The 23,899-nt window shown below is 42.2% G+C and overlaps 1 protein-coding gene across 4 annotated transcripts in view; it reads right to left on the bottom strand.

Moving 5' to 3' along the window:
* asb2a.1 (ankyrin repeat and SOCS box containing 2a, tandem duplicate 1) overlaps positions 1 to 23,899 on the bottom strand; it is a 76,620-nt gene that overhangs the window by 27,185 nt on the left and 25,536 nt on the right. For 3 of the 4 annotated variants that reach the window (XM_072274645.1, XM_072274639.1, XM_072274631.1), the window contains exons 5-8: positions 10,749 to 10,904; positions 8,261 to 8,506; positions 4,342 to 4,513; positions 387 to 942 (exon numbers count right to left, since the gene is read on the bottom strand). In XM_072274645.1, coding sequence (XP_072130746.1) covers positions 387 to 942; positions 4,342 to 4,513; positions 8,261 to 8,506; positions 10,749 to 10,904 — 1,130 coding nt within the window. The remainder of the gene's footprint in view (positions 1 to 386; positions 943 to 4,341; positions 4,514 to 8,260; positions 8,507 to 10,748; positions 10,905 to 23,899) is intronic. The other variant, XM_072274653.1, reaches the window with a different exon arrangement.

Raw genomic sequence — 23,899 nt, 5'->3', positions numbered from 1 at the left:
TTGACTAATAAAGGCGAGCGTACCGTTTGCCTTGTTAACCCCCGATCAACCTGTGCGGCCACAAGTATTGAACATTGTCTCGTTATTGCATGAATCACATTATATTCTGTGCGGCAGCACGGTAGCACAACGCTTTACCGTATTGGTGACCCAGGTTCAATTCCCAACGCTGCCTGTATGTTCTCCCCATGACTGCGTGGTTTTCCTTTGAGTGCTCCGGTTTCCCCCCACAGTCCAAAGGTGTACCAGTTGGTAGGTTAATTGGTCATTGTAAATTGTCCCGTGATTAGGCTAGAATTAAACTGGGGGACTGCTGGGTGCCGTACCTTGAGGACTGGGAGGGCCTGTCAGTCAATGAAAAAGCAATAAATATTATTGGGACTTACTTGTACAACTTTTCGATGTTTTTGTTCTATTACTGTGTCAGGTCTTCTTTGCTCTTGTTCTGGATGTTGGCAATTGCCATATTCACAATTAAAGCAAGATTCTGCGTCGCCGCCATAGTCCATAATCAACTTCAGCAAGCTGAGGTACTTCATACAAAACATGATTGTTGCCGGGAAGGACGTGGGGTGTGTCGGAATATAGGCATTGATGTTAGCTCCGTAGCTCATCAGCAGCTGGATGATTCTGATGGAGCCGTGTCGGATCGCAATGAGCAGTGGGTTTATCAGATCCACATTAGGATTTGCTCCAGCCTTCAGCAGGATTTCTGTAGCCTCCACGTTGTTGTTGTAAACAGCAAAGTACAACACAGAAGTGCGCTTGTCTTCAAAAAGTCGTGATCTTTCAGGTGACAAGAGGGCATTTATATTGTAGCCAGCTTCAATCAGCTCCTCCATAACATCCACGTGGTTGTGCTGAGCAGCGAGATGAAGAGGGCTTATTCCACTGCGTCTCACCCGGACCTTACTCGTGACTGGGAGCAACATTTCAATCAGGCTGGGTGGGAACAAAGAATTGATAACGATCTGTCACACATCAACCATTTTCAATACCAAGACATTGCAAACCATCTCAGCAAACTGCATCAGCACACAGTACAGAAACTGCACTGCGATGGACAGCAAGGATCTACAACAGGTAGTCAAAACTACCCAACACATCACCAGGGGAGGGGGTGTCATCAAGGACATATATATGGAAAAGGGCCAGTACCATCATGAAGGATCCCACCCACCCCGCTCATGGACTGCTTCTCCCATTCCCATCACTGAGGAGGCTGCATAGCATCCAGACCAGGACCACAAGACTCAAATATAGTTGCTTTCCCCAAGCAGTAAGGCTTATCAACACCTCCACACACTAACCCACCTCTCCAAACCCCCAACCACCACCACTTTATCATTTCCTGTCAGAGTCACCTTATGTACAGACACTCCTGTGCCCAGCGTCACTTTATGGACATACAATCAATTTATGTATATAAGCTATCTTATGTATTTATATTTATTGTGTTGTTTTGTGCTGTATCAGATCCGGAGTAACAATTATGTACCGGAAATCATATTTTAAAATCTCGAATCTTGGATCTTACTCGTGTTATTACTCTGTGGCTGCAATCAGGAACGTCAAACCACCCCCACACCTCTCCACTTCAACAGATCTCAACAAATAGCTACAATTCCCCATGGAAACCACCCCCACACCTCTCCACTCCGCCAGAGTGCTGTGGTCCACGGCCCCCAAGACAGACCTCATCGTTGAGCTCCAACCCACGGAGGAAGGAGAGGAGGCTGCCCACGAGTGGACGAGGCTGAAGTACTCAGACCTGCCAGCTGAGTGTAAGGAAGGACCATCATTACCCTGTGGAGGTAGGATGCCGGGCTTCATCAGTGCATTGACGACAAGGTTACTCCGTGATATGGAGTGACTGGAGCGAGGCTCAGGAGGGCCCCCAGAGAGCTGGCTGGAGAGGCAAAAAAAGGGCAGCTTTTGGCTGTGACTGAGGAGGAAGGGCAGAAATTGGGTGCCCAGTGGAAGCTGCAAGGGGTGGCAGGGAGACGCTTGCATAAGAGGTGGCCTCGGTGTGTAAAATGAACCCTTTGTTACCTGAACAGTTTTCTTGATACCTTTGCACTGAAGCTCAACAAAAAACATTTGATGAGATGATTAGTTAAACGATTATAGATGCAGAAGAGGTTTACCAGGATGCTGCCTGGATTAGCGGGAATGTGCTATAACAAGAGATTAGACCATAAAACCATATGACAGAGGAGCACAATTAGGCCATTCAGTCCATCGAGTTTGTCCACCATTCCATCATGGCTGATCCCAGATCCCACTCTTCCCCGTACACCTGCCTTCTTGCCACATTGTTTGATGCCCTGACTGCTTAGGAAACGAACAACTTCCACCTTAAATATACCCACGGACTTGACCTGCACCGCAATTTGTGGCAGAGCATCCTACTGATTCACTACTCTCTGGCTAAAAACATTCCTCCTTACCTCTGTTCTTAAAGATCACCCCTCAATTTTGAGGCTGTGCTCTCCAGTTCTGGATACCCCTGCTCTAGGAAACATCTTCTCCACATCCACCCTATCTTATCCTTTCAACATTCAGTAGGTTTCAATAAGATCCCCCCACATTCTTTTAAAATCCAGTGAGTACAGCCCCAAAACTGCCAAACGCTCCTCATATGTTAACTCTTTCCTTCATTCCCAGAATCATCCTCGTGAACCTCCTCTGGACTGTCTCCAATGACAACACATCCTTTCTGAGATATGGGGCCCAAAATTGTAGACAATACTCCAAGACCGGCCTGACTAGTGTCTTATAAAGGCTCAGCATTATCTCCTTGCTTTTATATTCTATTCCCCTTGAAATAAATGCCAACATTGCATCTGCCTTCTTTATCACAGACTCAACCTGTAAATTAAACTTCTGGGATTCTTGCTCAGGGACTCCTAAGTCCCTCTGCACCTCTGATGTTTGAACCTTCTCCCCGTTTAGATAATAGTCCGCACTATTGTTCTTTTTACCAAAGTGTATTATTATTCATTTCCCAACATTGTATTCCATCTGCTACCTTTTAGCCCATTCTTCTAATTTGTCTAAGTCCTGCTGCAATCCTGCAGCCAACCAGAAAAAGACCCCTTTTATTCCCACTCACTGCCTCCTGCCTGTCAGCCATTCCTCTATCCTTGCCAGTATTTTTCTTGGTAGGATGTTATCTTGGATGAACTTGGGTTGGGGGTTGTTTTCTCTGGAGTGGTGGAGATTGATGGGAGATCTGACAAAAGTTTACAAGATTATGAGGGGCATAGACAGAGTAGACAGACAGTATCTTTTTTCCCAGAATTAAAATGTCAAATACCAGAGGCCTTGCTTGTAAGGTGAGAGGGGAAAAGTTGAAAGGAGAGTTGAGGGGTCAGTGTTTTACACAGAGTTGTTTGGTTCGGCACAGCACTGTGGGCCGAAAGGCCTGTTCCTGTGCCGTATTGTTCTCTGGTCTCTGTTCTAAATCATGTAAACAAGTAAGAATTTAACTTTCATTGACATCCTGAAATATTTAATATAGGGCTTTCATTTGACACTGATGAAGTGGTCATTCTTTTGTCTGTCATCCCGAGCATGTTCTATCATGGACTTCTCCAAGATTGAGCAATTAGTTCTAATAATGGTGAACAGGAGAATATTGCATAACCTAGACGCAGGAATGAGTTGACAATGAATAGATGACCCAGTTCATTGGCGGATAATGTAAATGCTTTTATGTATTGAGGTTTCTAAAGAGTTGGTATAAATATTTGACTTAATGATAGCAAAACCTTAAATTAGAGCTCACAAATATGTTGATGAATCTCTATTCTCCCCAGCACCGAGGGCACCTTTAAAAAGTGATGACTCAAAAAGGCAGCATCCATCATTAAGGACCCCCATCACCCAGGACAAGCCCTCTTCTCATTGTTACCATTGAGGAGAGGGTACAGAAGCCTGAAGACACACACTCAGTGATTCAGGAACAGCTTCTTCCCCTCTGCCATCAGATTTCTAAATGGACAATAAGCCCATGAACACCACCTCACCTATTTTTATTCTCTTTTTGCACTACTTATTTAAGTAGAATTTATATATATATTTCTTATAGGAAGTTATAGTTTTATTATTATGTATTGCAATACACTGCTGCCACAAAACAACAATTTTCACATCTGCCAGTGAGATTAAACCTGATCCTGATCCAAACCAAGTTTAGCAAATCACTTGTCGCCTTATTTTTCTTTTAAATGAAAGTATCAAAGGGTCAATTCAAGTCCCAGAGCCCATGCCCAAGTCCACAGTAATTCAGACCTCTGCAACATTTTCAGTTCAGGCAGTTGTGTCTCGTCAACTTACTCCATGTTGCCTCTGGCAGCTGCGATGTGAAGGGGCAGCCAGCCATCCTTGTTCCCCTTGTTTGCATCAGCGTTTTGCGAAAGGAGAAATTCCACAACGTCGGTATGCTCATTTTTGCTGGCTTCATACAATGCTGAGGCATTATCATTGGCTTGGGTGTTGACGTCAGCACCTGAGGAGAGTGGAACAGTAATATTATTAACACAACGATCATCGCAAAGAGTTGCATTGAATAATCAATGGTAGAAATTTACGGCTCATCATGCTCACAGTGTCTGAAATAAAGATGTAAGGCATAGGTGTAGAATTAGACTGTTCGGGCCATCGAGTCTGCTCCACCATTCTATCATGGCTGATTTATTTTCCCTCTCAGCCCCATTCTCCTACCTTCTCCCTGTAACCTTTGATACCTTGACTAACGAAGAACCTATCAGTATACCCAAAGGAACAGGCCCTTCAGTCCGTGATGCTACTGGGGCAGCATCCGAGGGAATAAAGTGAGGAAGGAACCTTCCAGCCTAGCAAAGCTTTCTGAAGTTCACTGGGTGAGGAGTGCAGGAAGAAACCTCCACCCCTTTGTTCTGACTTTGCTGGTACCAAAAGGGAAAGTCCACTGCTTTCAGGGAATTTCAAACCATACTGCTCGGTTTATTAACTGGCACACACTAACATGGATTGAATGTCAGGCAGGCAAATCAGGAGTTCACCATTTCAGCAGCCAGAACAAAAAGGGTTAAAGGAGTCACTGGAATGTCCAGCGAGCTCTGAGCTCCAACTAGAGATGTAACTTAGTAACCACAAAATGCAGAGCAGTAACCAGGTAATGGAAGAATGGCTGTTGCAGGCAGAATTATGACGCTTTCAAGGGCACATGCAACATTATTTACCACAGAACTTCAAAGAGGGTTTGATCCAGATCATGGGCATTGCTAGTATGAAGTTTGCTTGTTCTTCCTGTTGGCCAGGAAGGATTTAAGATCTATCTCAGGGTCAAGGACAGTGGAAGTAGACAAATCAATTGTTTTTGTTCTTGCCGTGTGGTTGAAGGAATGGAGGCTGCCATTTTGTGAAGCTACTCTGTAACTCCATTTTGTGAGCTGTCTTGTGAGGTGGTTTTGCTCAGGAATGGCTGTATCAAAGTGTTTTAAAGTGGATACAATGATGCTCCTGATAATCTGCTGAACTAGAGGTCAGTTCCAAATAAGAAGTTATTTGTGATGTGTTCTTTGATACAATAGAACATGCAGGTTTATGAATAGGGGAGTCTGTGTCTGACCTGAGCAACTGGAACCTCACAACAGGCTGATCTGCTCTGATTCAGAACAAAGAGTTATTACTCACAAGTTGTTACTTGCGAGAAGGGCAATTATACAATGCTAGCTAATGGGAAGGTGACACGCGTTAGCCAGATAGGCCAGAGCCAACGAGATCTAAACGCAGTATTTGAACTGATACAAATGCAAAATGGCAAGAGCTCTGCAGCTTAACTGTCACAAAGAAGGCTCCCCCATGCTGGGGACTGGGAGAAGAAGGATTGATCATTTGGCCAATGAAAGATCTCTATTTCAGTGATATAAATTGGAGAGGTGATCTGAGTGAGTATTGGTACAGAGGGAAGAGTAAAATTTATGTTTTAAGTTGCTGGCCTGGGGTTAAATAGTTATGTTAATATTTGTGCAAGAGACAATAAAGTGCAAGTTTTGAGTAATTAAAAGTTGTGTAGTTAATTACCTAACCTATATGAGTTGATGTAAGTCAACATCCCTGTGACCGACTGTGTGTGATTCCTCGAGTGCTCCATTTTCCTCCCACATGCTAAAACCAAGCTGGTAAATTGGCAAATTGGCAAAGGTAAATTGCCTCTAGTGTAGGTGGGGACAGATTTGATAGGAAAGCTAGAAGAAGGGAGATGTAACAAGCAGTCACTCTTATCTTGTTTTCAAAAAAGAGCAAGATTGAGGTTTCCCTTGACCACCATCTTCTATAACTTCCTCTGACTCCAGATTCAATAAAGGTAATATTGGATTATACAGCATCTAACATTGGCCAACATGTATAAAGGATTATTAAACATGATAATGCCTAAGCCATTTTGAATTAGCTCAACTCTCTTGTGCACCGGAGATTCACCAGGTTGATTCCAGGGATGGGGGGGTAGCCTATGAAGAGAGGTTGAGTCAGATGGGATAATGCTGTCTGGAATTCAGAAGAATGAGAGGAGAACTTATAGAAACATATAAAATTATGAAACTGATAGATAGGATAGATCTTGTGTTTGCAAGACCTTTTTGGACATTGGTAATGTAGAATAGTGCAAGTCTGAATCATTGGTTCATTGTAGAAACCGGTGGTGGGGGAACTGCATGGTCTTAATTGTGCAGAACAGGCCCTCAAGCCGTGGGATTGCCTGACGCAGCCGCCCAGGGGAGGAGTTGCCAGAGGCGGTGCAGTGTGGCGGGCATCCATGCTGGGTTCGGGACTGGCCACTACCATCAGTGCTATTCTCCAGTGTTCGCTCGGTGAAAAACAAGCTGGATTGTGATCATCTATGGCTGCACTAGTGCATGGTGACCAGACTGCCATGGGCTTGTTCTTGCTGACAAACATCTCATGGACCATCAACAAACCAATGACACTCAGGGACTTGTGTGACTCGACGTTTACTGCTATAGTAATTATACGTGCCTTGTGCTGTGTGCAGCCGTTGGTACTGAGTTTTACACCTTGGTCCCAGAGGAACGCCGTCTCGTTTGCCTGTATTCATCTATGATTGACCGACAATTAAACTTGAACTTGAATTTGAAGATAGAGGCTAGAAAGTTGTTTCTACTGGTGTGTGAGACTGAAGTTGGGAGATGTGACCCCAAAATTGGGGGGGCAGGGGAATTAATTTAGGACGGCGAAGAGGAGAGTAGTGAATCTGTGGAATTCTCTGCCCAGGGAAACATTCTCTTTAGATATACGTAAGACACAGTTAGAGAGATTTTTGTATGGCAGGGCGATTAAGGATTATGGGGGAAAGGCAGGTAGGTAAAGCTGAGACATTAGCTGGATCAATCATGATCTTATTGAAATGCAGAGCAGGCTCAACAGGCCAGATGGCCAACTCCTGCTCTTAGTTTTCATGTCTCGTATGTTTATGTAATTTTCCAGAGCAGTGAATTGTCTTCCTCTTCATCCGTTCATCTGTCCCTTCTAAACCTGCTCTCACCCCTCTTACAGACAGTGCAATGTAGATCATAAAAACTCACTGCTCAGCAAACTCAATCCTCATTTTAGCCTCCACCCTAATGGTATGAACATCAATGTCCCCAACTTCAGGTAATTTTATTCTCCTCCCCCTTTCCTGTTTTCAGTTCCCAACTCCGGCCTCTTACCTTTCCTCCTCACCTGCTCAGTGAGGATATTCCCCATCTCCATTCCCAACCCCCGTTCCCCTTTTACTCCTTCTCTTCCCCTCACCTATCATTCAACTTCCCCTGGTGCTCATCCTCCTCTCCTCTCTCCATGGTCCACTCTCCTCTCCGATCAGATTCCTTCCTCTTCATCCCTTTATCTTTTCCACCTATCGCCTCCCAGGTTCTGTTCACCACCCCCCCCCCACTCCTATCCACCTGGCTTCACCTGTCAACTTCTAGCTTGGACTCCTTCACCTCCCCCACCTTTTTATTCTGGCTTCCTCCCCCTCCTTTCCAGTCCTGATGAAGAGACTCAGCCTGAAATGTCGACAGTTTATATTTTTCCACAGATGTTGCCTGACCTGCTGAGTTCTCCAGTGTTCTCTTTGTGTCTCTCCTCATCTTGCCTTTTACCAATTGTCTTCCAGCTTGGTGTCCTTTGATTACCAAATCCCTGCAGTAGAAGACCTCATAGTCCAGCGTCCTTCTCAATAACCGCACTGCGAAATAGTTGCACTTACCGCGCTTGACAAGAAAACGCAAGGCTTCCAATTGTCCACTCTGAGCTGCAACAAACAATGGACTGACTCCATAGGCGTTTGTTGACTCAATCTTGGCACCGGCGGTGATAAGAGCTTCAATAATGTCCAGATCGTTTCGTACAACTGCCTCGTGAAGAGCGGTCCATCCGCGATTGCAGCGGTGATTCACATCAGCATTGAACTTAACCAGCAATTTCACCACCTCTACATTTTTATTTTCACAGGCTGTTAAAAAGGAAATCACAAAGTTAAATTAATATGTGCTGACAAAATTGGGGATATTGTGCTGCACAATATATGCATCTTTGAATTATATTTTATTAACTTATTTGTGGTAATGCAGTGGATTCTGGTTAATTGGGGCATCGGTTAATCAGTGCCGCTGCTTATTTGGAACAACTCTCAAAGCTCAAAAACTAATCGAGAAAATTGCCATTTATTTGGGACAGTATGCCACTTATTTTGGACAGGAGACTGTTGCTGAATAGATACTAACTAGTGTCAGCCAGGTGCACTTGTGTGGCCGTTAGATGCAACACCATGCTTCGAGCGAAGTTTTTATATTGTGTTAGCAGCCACTAATTGGATCAAAGGTGTCCCAATGAACTGGAATCCTCTGTCTTTTGTTTAATTTTATGTATATAAGAATCCGTTAATCTTATGAGACCATGGATTTGCGCCTTGGAAGGTTTCCAGGGCGCAGGCCTGGGCAAGGTTGAATGGAAGACCAGCAGTTGCCCATGCTGCAAGTCTCCCCTCTCCACGCCCCCGATGTTGTCCAAGGGAAGGGCATTAGGACCCACACAGCTTGGCACCAGTGTTGTCGCAGAGCAATGTGTGGTTAAGTGCCTTGCTTAAGGACACATACGCTGCCTCAGCCAAGGCTTGAACCAGTGACCTTCAAATCACCAGACAAATGCCTTAACCATTTGGCCACACGCCACACTTGTTTAATGTACTGAGTGTTGTGTGAGTGTCCCATGGTCCAGAGGAACATTGTTTCATTTGGTTCTTTCTATGCACCATCAGATGACAATAAACTTGAACTTGATAGTGTTTTAGTAGTTGGAGCACAAATTGAAAAGTCATTTGGTTCTCCTGTGAAATTAATGCAATAATTTAAAGTGAGAAATTAGGATAATTTTGTTCATTGTTTATGGTCATCTCTGTCCAGGCCTGAATGTGTTGCCCATCCGGAACTGGACAGTGTTGCTCAGTTCCCTTCTTGCAATCCTTTTGCAGTGTCATTGGGGGGCTAATTCTCTTATTTGGGCCCAATGAAGGAATGGCCGCCTGCTTCCAAGGCAGGATAGCGTGTGACCCTGAGGGAGACCTGAGAACGGTTGACTGTTAAGAAGTTGGGCAACACAGTAGCCTAGTTCAGTTCCCTCTGCTGCCTGTAAGGAATTTGTGCGTTCTCTCCGTGATGGCATGGATTTCCTCTGGGTGCTCCAGTTCCCTCCTGCAGTCCAAAGGCATACCGGTTGGAAGGTTAACTGGTCATTGTAAATTGTCCCATGATTAGGCGAGGATTAAATCAGGGGATTGCTGGGGGTGTGGCTTGAAGGGCCCGGCTGTATCTCAAAAAATAAGCAAATAAGTCACTAGTTCAATCTGCCATATGCCACGAAAAGAAACAATACTCCCCCAGACCAAGGTGCACAAAAAGTAATAAAGTAATATTACTACAGTTAAATTAACAAATAATAAAGTGCATTTATGCCACAAGTTACAAAGTAAATGGTATAATGCTACTGACACTTCCAACATGATGAGACTTGGGTGGTGGCAAAGTGTTCAGTAGCCTCATGGTCTGGGGGAAGAAGTTGTTTCTCATCCTAAAAGTTCTTGCACTAATGCTAGAGTGCCTCCTGCCCGATGGTAGGGTGTCAAAGAGATTGTTGGATGGATGAGTGGGATCATTGACAATGCTAAGGCCCTGTGTACACAGCACTCCTGATAAACATCTCTGATGGGTGGAAAAGAGAGTGATAATCCTCCCAGCAGTCCATACAATTCTTTGTAGGGTCTTGTGGTCAAATGTCTTGCAATTCCTGCTATGTATTTCTTTGTATAAAAGACAGCTTATTATGAAGGGTTTCAGAAGCAGTTTTTCTCCTAAGTGCTGGAAGTTACAGTGTTGGTACATAATTGATTCACTTGTTTATTTATTATTATTAGGTTTTATTGTATTAATTATTTTTTCTCTCTGCTAGATTATGTATTGCATTCAACTGCTGCTGCTAAGTTAACAAATTTCACGTCACATGCCGGTGATAATATACCTGATTCTGATTTTGATTCCGATCCTCAGTCTGCAAGTGCACAGTATGCACCCCTAACATAACCCACAAAAAAGCTTTCAACACTTACCGGCTAATCCACTGTAATCTCTGTTTGGGAATAGTTTATAGAGGCAACACAGAATACACTAACACAAGAAGAGTAGATTAAGAGTGTTGGTTACCTTTGTAGAGTGCTGTTTCTTTGGTCTTATTGGTGATATCACATTCCGCCCCAGCTTCCAGTAAACAAATCATGCACTCCACGTATCCTCGAGATGTTGCTAAATATAGAGCTGTTTCCTCTCCCAGCGTCCGACAATCCACCGTTCCAGGATAAGCTGTTTACAGTAAATCATGTAAACATTTCAACTCAACTAAGCAGAGATGTGCTGGCATTGGAGAGGGTCCAGGAGGTTCATGAGAATGACCCCAGGAACAAAAGGGTTAACATACAAGGAGCCTGTACTTTGGTTCTATACACATGACAATTTACAATGATCAATTAACCTATAACCAATACATCTTTGGACTGTGTGAAGAAATCAGAAGACCTGGAGAAAACCCACACATTCCACAGGGAGTCCCTGCTGACTGCTTACATATGACGTCAGAATTGAACTCCGAGCACTGACATCGTGAGCTGTAATAGCGTCATGCCACAGCGGTGCCCATAGATATTTCCTGTAGTGGCGATGTCTAACACCAGAGGACATCTTCAGAAAACAGGGACATCCCTTTAGAATGGATGTGAGGAGGAATTTCTTCAGCCAGAGGATGGTGAACCTGTGGAATTCATTGCCACAGGCGGCTGTGGAGGCCGGATCATTGGGTGTATTCAGAGCAGAGGTTAATAGGTTCTTGATTAGTCGCCATGTCAAAGACTATGAGGAGAAGGCAAGAGAATGGGGTTGAGAGGAAAAATAAACCAGCTACGATGGCAGAACGGACATGATTGGCCAGATTCCCTATGTCTTATGGTCTTATGTTCTTATTACAGCAGAGTACAGGCTCTTCACGCCACGATGTTGTGCAAACCTTTAAACCTACTCCAAGATCACTCCACAGTCTGACCACCTTCTGAGTAAAGACATTGCCCCTCCCACTCCCCTTACACCTTGTTTCCCTTGGTAAGATCTCAGACAAAGTTAGGAATCAAAAGTTTGATCATGGTGTGACTAGTGTCCAGAGCCGCATATACTTAAATACAAGAAGTATCGTAGGAAAGGCAAATGATAGTGCTGAAGATGCAGTAGCTGGTTTGGTTTACAAAGAGAAGCGAAGTGTAGTGAGGAGAGGCTGTTGATGGGGCAAAATTGCAGTCAACAGGATGAGTTATAATGTAAAGACAGACAAAATCAACCAAAGGTGTTGTATTTGAACGTGTGCAGTACACAGAATGAAGTAGATGAACTTCTAGCACAGTTGCAGATTGGCGGGTATGATGTTGTAGGCATCACTGTATTATGGCTGAAAGAAGATTGTAGCAGGGAGCTTAATGTCCAAGGATACAGATTGTATCAAAAGGACAGGCAAAAAGACAGAGGGAGCAGCGTTAAGGTAAAAACCTTCAGGGACAAGTCATCATAATATGATCAAGTTCACCCTGAAATTTAAGAAGCGGAAGTTAAAGTCAGATGTATCAGTATTACAGTGGAGTAAAGTGGAATTGCAGAGGCATGAGAGAGGAGTTCGCCAGAACTTGAAATCAGAGGGATCTTGGGGTCCAAGTCCATAGGACACTCAAAGCTGCTGTGCAGGTTGACTCTGTGATTAAGAAAGCATATGGTGTATTGGCCTTTATCAATTATGGGATTGAGTTTAGGAGCCAAGAGGCAATGTTGCAGCTATATAGTACCCTGGTCAGACCCCACTTGGAGTACTGTGCTTAGCTCTGGTCACCTCACTACAGGAAGGATGTGGAAACCATAGAAAGAGTGCAGAGATGTACAAGGATACTGCCTGGATTGAGGGGCATGCCTTATGAGAATAGGTTGAGTGAACTCGGCCTTTTCTCCTTGGAGCGACGGAAGATGAGAGGTGAGCTGATAGGGGTGTGCAGGATGGTGAGAGGCATTGATCATGTGGATAGTCAGAGGCTTTTTCCCAAGGCTGAAATGGCTAGCACAAGAGGGCATGGTTTTAAGGTGCTTGGAAGTAAGCACAGAGGAGATTCAGGGGTAAGTTTTTTACACAGAGAGTGGTGAGTGCGTGGAATGGGCTGCCGGTGATGGTGGTGGAGGCAGATACGATAGGGTCTTTTAAGAGACTCCTGAATAGGTATATAGGGCTCAGAAAAATACAGGGCTATGCATAACCCCAGGTAATTTCTTAGGTAAGGACATGTCCGACACAGCTTTGTGGACCAAAGGGCCTGTATTGTTCTGTAGGTTTTCTCTGTTTCTTTGTTTCTAACTGATTGGAAAAGAACACTGGCAGGGATGACAGCAGAGCAGCAATGGCTGGAATTTCTGGAAGCAACTTGTTAGGCACAGAATATATACATCCCAAAGAGGAAGAAGTATTCAAAAGGAAAGATGACACAGCCATGGCTAACAAGAGAAGTCAATGCCAACATAAAAGTCAAAGAGAGGGCATATAATAGAGCAAAAATTAGTGGGAAGTTAGAGGATAGGGAAGCTTTTCAATACCAACATAAGGCAACTAAAAAAGTTATTAAGGTAAAGATGGAATACAAAAGTATACTAGCCAATAATAATAGAGATCAAATGTTTTTTTAGTGTAAAAGAGAGATGAGAGTCAATATTGAACTGTTGGAAAAAGATGCTGGAGAGGTTGTAATGGGGGACAACTGAATAAATACTTTGCGTCAGTCTTCACTGTGTAAGACATGAGCAGTGTGATCAATGTTCATTGTTCATGTTCATGACGAATGTTCCAGGTATCAGGGGGCATGAAGTGTGTGAAGTTACCACTACCACAGAGAAGATTCTTGGGAAACTGAAAGGTCTAGAGAAGAATAAGTCACCTGGACCAGATGGTATATGACCTACCTTGGTTGGTCCTACTGAAGTGCAAATCCTCATGCTGTCTGCTTTAAATTCCATCTGCCATTTTCAACCCATTTTTTCCAGATGAATTTGATCCCTCTGCAAGCTATGATAGCCTTCCTCACTGTCCACTCACTGACCCCCATCTTGGTGTCATCTACAAATTTGCTGATCCAGTTAACCACATTATCATCCAGATCATTGATGTAGATGACATACAACAACAGACCCACCATCGATCCCTGTGGCACTCCACTAGTCACAGGCCTCCAGTTAGAGAGGCAACCATCTACTGCCACTCTCTGGCTTCTCCCACAAATCTAATGTCTAATCCAATTTACTAAATCATCTTGAATGCTGAGCGACTGAACCTTCTTCACCAATTTCCCACGTGGGGCCTTGTCAAATCCCTTGCCAAAGTTCACTTTCCTGGTAACTTCTTCGAAAAACTCTGAAAGAGCTATCTAAATTTAGGTCAAACATTCATTTTAATAGAATTAATTCGGTCAATCAATGATAACGAAAGGGACGACCAATTTGATAATGTTCTTTTTATATAATTTAATAAAGTAAGAAAATTTTCTTTAAATAAGTATTTATAATTCTTAGTAATTGTTACACCCAAATAAGTGAATTGGTTTCTTACAAGTTTAAAAGGAAGGTTAATATCAGTTAATGGCAAAATATTCAAAGGAAAAAGTTCACTCTTGTGTAGGTTCAGTTTATATCCAGAAGACTGTCTAAAACAAGATAGTAAAGAAAGCACAGAAGGTAATGAAGTTTTACATTAGAAATGTAAAGCAATAAATCATCTGCGTAAAGTGAAACTTTGTGGATAGTACCCTTCCGTAAAATGCCAGTGATATCGTTAGATTCTTGAAAAGCAATAGCTAAAGGTTCTAAAGTCGGGTCAAAGAGCAAAGGACTCAAAGGGCAACCTTGTCTGGTTCCACGTTGAAGTTTAAATGCTTTAGAATTCTGAGAATTAGTAAGATCCCGAGCAAAAGGGGATAAATACAGTAATTCAATCCATTGAATAAAGTTGGATCCAAAATTAAATTTTTCTAAAATTTTAAACAAATAATGCCATTCAACCCGATCAAAAGCCTTCTCAGAGTCTAAGGATATCACACACTCTGATATCTCCTTAGAAGGAGAATAAATAACATTTAATAATCGATGAATATTAAAATGAGAATATTGATTTTTTATAAAACCAGTCTGATCGTCAGAAATGATAGATGGTAAGATATTTTCCATCCTACAGGCCAGAACTGTAGATAACATTTTAGCATCAACATTAAGTAAGGAAAGTGGTCTATATGAAGAATGTTCAGTTGGGTTCTTATTTTTTTTAACCTAAATTTATATACCTAAATTTATATACCTCTTTCAGGCATTACCCATTTTTATTCCTAAATCCTTTTTTGACTCTCTGGACTCTATTTTATCCTCCTACATATGGAAAAATAAATGCCCTCGACTGAATAAAGTACATCTCCAGAAAGTTAAAAAGAATGGAGGTTTAGCTTTACCCAATTTTAGGTTTTATTACTGGGCATATACAGAATCTCATGTTTTGGTTATACTACATTAATCATGAGGACTGCCCCGGGTGGGTTTCTTTAGAAGCTAACTCGGTTCAATAAATTTTCTATTATCTCTCTTTTGGGATCTTCACTTCCTTTATCCTTAAGTAAGATAACTGAAAATGTGGTGGTCAAACATACTTTGAGGATTTGGATACAATTTAGAAAACACCTTGTTTTATTGAGATTCTCCCTTTCTAGTCCCATTTAAAAAAAATTTTTTTTTTGAGCCTTCCATGACTGATGTAGTTTTTAAACAATGGGAAAGATTGGGCATTACATGTTTCTGGGATCTGTTTGTTGGAGGAAGTCTTTCTTCGTTTGAACAATTGTTAACTAAATTTAGTTTACCAAAAACCCATTTTTTTGGGTACTTACAAATTAGAGATTTTCTGCGATCTCAATTATATACATTTCCTAATAGTCCTGATAAGAATGTATTAGATGAAATTCTTAATATGAAATCATTCTATAAAGGTTCAATATCCAAAATTTATGATATGCTGTTGGGAATGAAAAATGATTCTTTAGATAAAATTAAAAATCTTTGGGAAGAAGATTCACAGACCTCAATCTCTGAAGAAACTTGGAATGAGATTTTTAAACTGGTTAATACTTCATCGTTATGTGCTCGATATTCCCTCCTACAATTTAAAGTGGTTCATAGGGCTTATATGACCAAGGATAAGTTATCTCATTTTTATAGGGATATACCTCCCTACTTTGATAGGTGTAACAATGGAGAAGCTTCACTTATTCATATGTTTTGGACGTGCCCAAGTCTTGGAAAATATTGGAAGGAAGTATTCCAAACTTTTTCTGTACTCTTTAAAGTAAATTTTAAGCCTAATCCTTTGACTGCCCTATTTGGTATTGTTGGAAGGAAAGGTATCATCTTGAAGACATCTGATTTGCACATTCTGGCTTTTATCTCTCTAATGGCTAGGAGGGCGCTTTTGTTTAAATGGAAGGATGCTGTTCTGCCTAATCATGCTCAGTGGTTACGGGATGTTATGGCATGCCTAAATTTAGAAAAGATACGTTGATCAATTTCTGAATCTAACCAAGATTTTCAAAACTTGTGGGGGCCGTTTTAAAATTATTTTCATAATCTTTGACTTCTTGTTAAGGTACAGAAGTTGGTTAATAGTATATCTTATTATTTGATAAGTTTTTTTTTCTTTTCTTTCCCAAACAGCTTCAACTTTGGTAGTGGGTGTAGATCCTTTTTTTAAATAGAATTGTTTATATTCTAATATACGAATTAATCTAATCCATATGAATATAGAGTGAGGAGTGTGTTAATGTGATTCAATATAATGTATCTGGTATTATGATATTTTTTCTTTTGTTTTATAATATGTATTTTCTTGAACTCTGTATTCTTCTATATAGAAATCAATAAAAAAAATTGGAAAAAGAAAGAAAGAAAAAAACTCTAAGATTGGTTAGACATGACTAGCACACATGAAGCCATACTGGCTATCCTTAATCAGTCCATGTCTTTCCAAATAGTTAGATATGCAGTCCCTTAGAATACCTTCCAATAACTTTCTTATAACTGATGTCAGACTCACTGGCCTATAATTTCCTGGTTTCTGTTTTGAGCCTTTTTTAAACAGCAGAACATCATTGGCTATCCTCCAATCCTCTGGTACTTCTCCTGACGTTAAGGATGATTTAAATATCTCTGCTAGGGCCCCAGCAACTTCTGCACTTCCCTCCCACAGGGTCTGAGGGAACACTTTATCAGGCCCTGGGGATTTATCCACCCTGATTTGCCTCAGGATAGCAAGCACCTCCTCCTTCGTCATCTGTACAGGGTCCATGAAGTTGATGCTGCTTTGCCTCACCTCTATAGACTCTGTGTCTGTCTCCCAAGTAAATACAGATGCAAAGAATACAATTAAGATCACCCCCATCTGTTTTGTCTCCACACATGGATTACTATTTTGATCTTTCAGAGGACAAATTTTGTCCCTTGCAATCCTTTTGTTCTAAACATATCTTTGGTCACAGAACAATATAGGCTATTCAGTCCAAAATGTTTGTGCCAGACAGCTAAAAAGCAAATCAAAAACACCCAAACACTTGCCTCTTATCTATACCATGTCCAAATCCCTCCATCTTTCTTACGCCCATGTACCTATCCATACATCTCTTAAAAGCCTCTCCAGGTAAAGGACTGTTACCTGGGGTAAATTCCTTCAGGCCCTGGGGACATTCACCTTAATACTCATTAGGAGGCCCAACACTTCCTCCTCCTCCTTGCCCTAACTTATTTATACCCACAACACTGACCCCCTGGTCCTCCATATCCATTTCCTTGGTAAATATTGAAACAAAGTACTCATTAACTGCCTTACTCACATTCTCCTAATACTGTAACCTAACTGTTCACCCACTGAAAGGTCAGTCACCCGGCCAGGTTCACTACCCAACACCAGGTCCAGTATAGCTCCTCCTCTCACTGCACTGTCCACATATTGATTTAAGAAACCTTCCTGGATATGCTTAACAAATCCTGCCCCATCTAAACCCCTTGCACTAAGAAGATCCCACTTTATATTAGGGAAGTTGAAATGCCTGCTATTTTTACACTTTTCCTTAATCTGATTACATTTCTGTTCCTCGATGTCCCGTTAGCTATTGGGGGTCTGCAGTACAATCCCACCAGTGTGATTGCACCCTTCCTATTCCTGAGTTCCACCCAAATGGACTCCATGTCTGACTCTCCATTATGTCTCCCCTGAGTGCAGTTGTGATATTGTCCCTGATTAGTAGTGTCACTCCCCTCCGTCTTTTACCGCCTCCTCTATCTTTTCTAAAACTTCAAAAACTTGGTACGGTAATCACCCATTCCTGTCTCTTTCTCAAGCAAGTTTCACTAATAGCTACAAAATTGTAGTTCCACCAGCTGATCCATTCTCTAAGTTCATCACCCTTACCCATAATACCTGTAGCATTAAAATGCATGCACTTCAAATATCCGACCCATCATACCTGTTACTTCGATTTTGCCTACAACACTTTCCCTGACATCTACCTTCTTGGTCCAATCCTTCCCTTACTGACCTGGGGCTCGGGTTCCCAGACCCCTGCAAGTCTAGGTTAAACTCACCCAAGTAGCATTAGATAGAAAGATAGATAGATCAGTACTTTATCAATCCCAAAGGAAATTACAGTGTCACAGTAGCATTACAGATATACAAATATGAGAAGAGAAGTAAGAAAGAATAAAAAATAAGTAAAGTAACTTGAAATTGTCTAGCAGGAGGGAGTCATCACTTCCCCATCTACAAGTTGATTCATTATAGAGCCTAATGGCCGAGGGTAAGAATGACCATCTTCTCAGCCATTCTTTCTTCTGTGCTATCACCCATTCCTACCTGTGCCAGCCCATGACACAGGGAGTAATCCGAAGATTACAACCTTGGAGGGCCTTCCCTTAAATCTCTATATACGCACTGTGTAGGACCTCATTTCCTTTTCTGCCTGTGTTTTTTGTGTCAATGTGCACCACGACCTCTTGCTGTTCCCCATCCCCCTTGAGAACATCCTGCAGCTGAGGAGCAACGCACCATCTCTTTTGCAGCCACAGAATCTCCTTTTCGTCCCCCAACTATCCAGTGCCCTACAACTCCAAGCTTCTGTAGGGCTCTAACGTCAACACTTTCTGAGTCTGCGCAGCCCAAGAAATCTTTTTTATTCTTACCCAAATCTGCTCCTTTTATCCTCTCTCTCCCAACTTCCGTAGGGCTCTCACACCTACACTCATACACCCGTGCCTGAGCCACTGGAAAAAGGCAATAAAATCCCTTAGGATCTGTGGAATTGCTCAGGGTTCTCCTTCACCTCGCCTGCTAGGGCAATTTTGTGCCTTCTTTTAGCCTTCCTGATTACTTTCTGAAGTGTTCTTTTGCATTTCCTGTATTCCATAAGCACCTCATTTGTTCCTACCTGCCTATACTTGCTAATCACCTCCTTTTTTCTCTTAATCAGGGCCTCAATATCTCTTCTAAACCAAGGTTCACTACACTTGTTATCATTACCTTTTATCCTGACAGACACATACAAGCTTTATACTCTCAAAATCTGACTCTGAAGGACTTGCACTTACCAAGTACACCTTTGCCAGAAAACAGCCTGACCCAGTCCACCCTGGTCAAATCATTTCTGATACCATCAAAATTGGCCTTTCCCCAATTTAGAATCTTAACCCATGGACTACATCTATCTTTTTTCATAATTAATTTGAAGCTAATGTCATCAAAGTTGCTGGTGAACGCAGCAGGCCAGGCAGCATCTGTAGGAAGAGGTGCAGTCGACGTTTCAGGCCGAGACCCTTCATCAGGACCTCTTCCTACAGATGCTGCCTGGCCTGCTGCGTTCACCAGCAACTTTGATGTGTGTTGCTTGAATTTCCAGCATCTGCAGAATTCCTGTTGTTTTTGAAACTAATGTCATTGTGATCACCAGATACAAAGTGCACCCCTACACAAACGTCTGTCTCTTGCCCTGTCCCATTGCCTAATAGCAGATCCAGTATTACACGCTCTCTTGTTGGAATTTTTACGTACTGATGAAAGAAATTTTCCTGAACACTCTATCCCATCTAGTCCTTTTACAGTATGGGATTCCTAGTCAATAAGTGGAAAGTTAAAATCTTATGTTTCTTGCAACAGTCTGTAATCTCTCGATAAATTTATTCCTCGAAATCCCACCGACTACATGTTCAATCAGTGTTAGAAGTTATTTCTTTTCCATAGTTTGCCTATTCCATCACCCTCCTTCCAATTTTTCCCTGCCAATCTGACAGATACATGACTCATTCCCCTGTCTTCCCAAAGGTCCATCTTGTTAACCCCTGACCCCTGACTCCTGGCTCAACAATCCGCTCTAAATGTCTGTTTGGCTCTCATAACAACTGCTGGTCCCTATCTGTACATGCTGATTTGCTTTCTGCTGAATTTTCTCATCCTCTCTAGCCTACTCATTTCCGATGCATTATAACTTCTAGAAGGAAATCTTTTGTTGTAGCACATGCAATATGTTGGAAGAACCCTGCAGCTCAGACAGCATCTATGGAAATGAAAAACCAGTCGACTTTTCAGGTCAAGACTCTTCTTCAAGACTGAAAAGGAAGGGGGAAGAAGCCAGAATAAGAAGGTTGGGCAAGGGGAGGGAGAAGATGGTAAGTGAGGCCAGTTGGTTGGGGGAAGGAGGATGAAGTAAGAAACTAGGAGGTGATAAGTGGAAAGGGTAAAGGACCAGAGAAGCAGGAATCTAATCAGAGAGGAGAGTGCACTGTGGGAGAAAGGGAAAGAGGAGGGGCACTAGGGGGGAGCGGTAGTCAGGTGAAGAGAAAAGAAGGGCTAAAGGGAGAGCTAGGATTGGGAATGGACCAGGAGGTAAAAGGAAGGGGAATAATTACTGGAAGGTAGAGAAATCTACGTTCATGCCATCGGGTTAGAGACTAACCAGATGGAACACGAGGTGTTGCCCTGCCAACCTGAGAGTGGCATTTATCCTGGCAGAAAAGGATGTCATGTTGAAATGGGAATGGGATTGCAATTAAAATGATTGGCACTGGGAAGTCCTGCTTGTTGCAAATGGAACGAAGGTGGTCAACAAAGCAGCCCCCCAATCTACGTTGGGTCTAACTAAATCTTTCTCCTCCTTCAGTAGTCCCACTATTTAAGACATGGCAGGTCTGTACCTTATCACATTCTGCTTATTTTGGTGGTGTGCCCTCTAATTCTTAGAATTTGAAAGAAAAAATAAATCTGTTATAGGCTGCTATGTAGCTAGAAGTTCCGGTGATGCGCAATTTTTCCAGATTTCTACCCTGTGTGACAATTTTACCAGTCCCATCTTCAATTGCTCTGTGTTCTCATATTATGTTTACTTCAAAGCAGACAGCTGTTGCATGAGAATTTGACTTCTCTGCTCATAGATCTCAAGGAGAGAGCCAACTTTAAACAACTTCTACAATTATCACACAATATTCTTAAATAAACAGTGACAGAAATAGTAAACATCTGCTCACATTCTAATTTTTCACTGGTAATAGCATCTCCATGGAACTATACCCCTGGGGATTGTGTGGCACATTTCCTCCACCAGATAGATGCTTCAATTATTCTCTGCTTTATTTAAAAACATTTGGCAGCTTTAAAATAAAAACATTAATTTTTGAAACATCTTAACTATTTGGCACATTGATTATTTTTTAACCCTGGAGACTGCAGATCGAGTTAGGGTTGTCTTTAAGTTTGCAAAGAGATCGAATTGGAGTAGCTTTCAAATGTATGAAGAGTTCTAGTTAGTGTAGCCTTCAAATATATGAATATTTCTAGTCAGGATAGATGTTATGTCTTGCAACTGCAAAGCATTAAATTAATTCAAAGAATACAAAGGACTCTGGGAATACGGGTCAAGTTCGAGTTTACTTTAAGCAAGGTGTGCACATATCATGGGATGATTTAAACAAACAAGACTACTTAATTAAGGTACATACACACACACAAGATTACTCAAATATTATTGAAATATCAAATGCAAAACAGTAGCCTCAAATTTATGAACATCCTGCTATATTTATAGCTATTTTACAGAAGTTCACAAATTAGTTACTTTCACATCATCTTATTTCTAATGTAACTCAAGGTCTGTTAAAGAAATACCCCACAGTCTTCGTTCAAATATGAATTTAAGAGTATAAAGGATACTCACTGTCTTAACCATAAACAACTTCAAAGCATTAGGATCACATTAGACTTTTGCTCTCTTTACAGTAATAAATGCATGTATAAGCCCAAACCAATATAATTCAAGATTCAAATTTATTTATCACAAGTACACTGAAAAATACAGTGAAATGCGTTATTTGCATTAACATCTGACACACCTGAGGACGTACAGGGCAGCCTGCAAGCGTTACAACACATTCTGGCACCAACAGAGCATTCCCATAATGCTTAGTGGAACAACATGAGAAACAATAAAACAGAAAACAACCAGTGACAAAATAACAACGAGAAAACAAACCTTGTTCCTCCCTCCTATCCACCTACCCACGCACATAAGCAGTCCTCCAGCCCCAGAAGAGTCGGCTTTTGGATTCCAGGCTCCAGTGGGGACAGACACACAGATACTGAGACTTTGACTTCCCCAGTGGGCTTGTAGAGACTCGCAGACCCACAGCTCTGGCCGCCAGGCATGACGGAGAGTGCTCCGTAAGCTCACTCTGTACACACACACACACACACACACACGCGCACACGCACACACACACACACACACACACACACACACACACACACACACACACACACACACACATACACACACAAATATTGCCTTGACATTGTGCTGCCGTTGTGCTGGGTGTGCGCACTTCAATGTCTTCCCCCCTCATCATGGGTTTTAAACTGAGCTGACGTGTTCAGTTTGCCACGATGGTGCCTTTCCCGCCATACACGGTGGAATATTCCACCCCTTCAGTAATGGGGATGTGTAGATGTGTATATATTGTTTGTATACTGTATTCAAGGTCGATACTTCTATTTTGTAATATGATTGTAACTACGTTGTGGGATGCATCATATTCTGATCCATGTGTAGTCTTAAGTTAACTTTGTGGGTAATTAAAAGTGATATGTCCTGGTGCCTAAAAAAGAGAGGCTCATTGTTCTTGCTAGGGGAGAGAGAGAGAAATCGACCTGCCAGGACTTCACACTGGACAAAGTATGGAGCTATTTGATGCACTATCAATTACTCCAAAAGATTGGAAGTAGAGTAAATACTGAAAGGCTTTTATTAATGGTAAAATGGACCCACGTCCATGCTGAGTATCTGCCCTGGACTGAGGGAGGAGCAGTGGCACAATTGCCTTTATTCAGGGGTCTGTGGAAGGAGCCACAGGAGCAGTCAGCAGAGGGGCGTGTCCAGACAGGTAACCCAGTTACAACCTATATATATATGGTTTACCACACTATTTTATAGAGTTTTCTGGTAGATATCTTCTTTGTAAATATTGGCAGTTTTCTTTTTGCTATTTTTGCTAATACTTGTAAGTTTGATTTTTGACACACCTTGGAAGCACCCTTGTACAAAAGTGCTAAGCCATTTTTTTTTCTTTGGTCAAAATCCACGTATCGTAACACCAGCTTTCCAATCAACCCTCAGACCTCGATCCTCTGCATCGACCCAGGTCCACCGATCACTAACCACTAGGCCTCAAACTCCAGTCCCACCAATTCACACACCCAGGAGGTCATCGGACCTCATTCTCCTGCCCACAAGGAACTCCAGCTCAGTGCCCTTACTGTATATACGCTCAGTGGAGAGAGAAGAGATCGCAGATGCTAGAATCAGCATCAGCAGTCCCTCATGTCGCCGCTGTATGCTCCATTGGGGGTCTCTTCGAGGTATGCTGGCTCTGATGAGGTTTTCCTGTTCTCTCTGATGTGAGTTCTATGAGACTCTCTCTCACTACTTCCACTCTCTGGTTTCAACCCTGCAGACTGTTTATTCTGTGTATGTTACACTGATACTGTTGTGTACCCTTAATCTGGTTGTGTATTATCTATTACATGTTTACAACACAGTCTTCCTTAGTACCTGGACTATTTCCAAGGTTGCAATGCACATGTTATTCTTCATTTTAAAAGCTCTTTGGCCAAGCGACTAGAACAACTCTATTACAACTCGGGGCGTCGGAGTGTGAGTTCA

Source organism: Mobula birostris, chromosome 1, assembly GCF_030028105.1.
Source record: "Mobula birostris isolate sMobBir1 chromosome 1, sMobBir1.hap1, whole genome shotgun sequence".
Classification (NCBI taxonomy): Eukaryota; Metazoa; Chordata; class Chondrichthyes; order Myliobatiformes; family Myliobatidae; genus Mobula; species Mobula birostris.
This window is presented reverse-complemented; position numbering and strand designations above follow the sequence as displayed.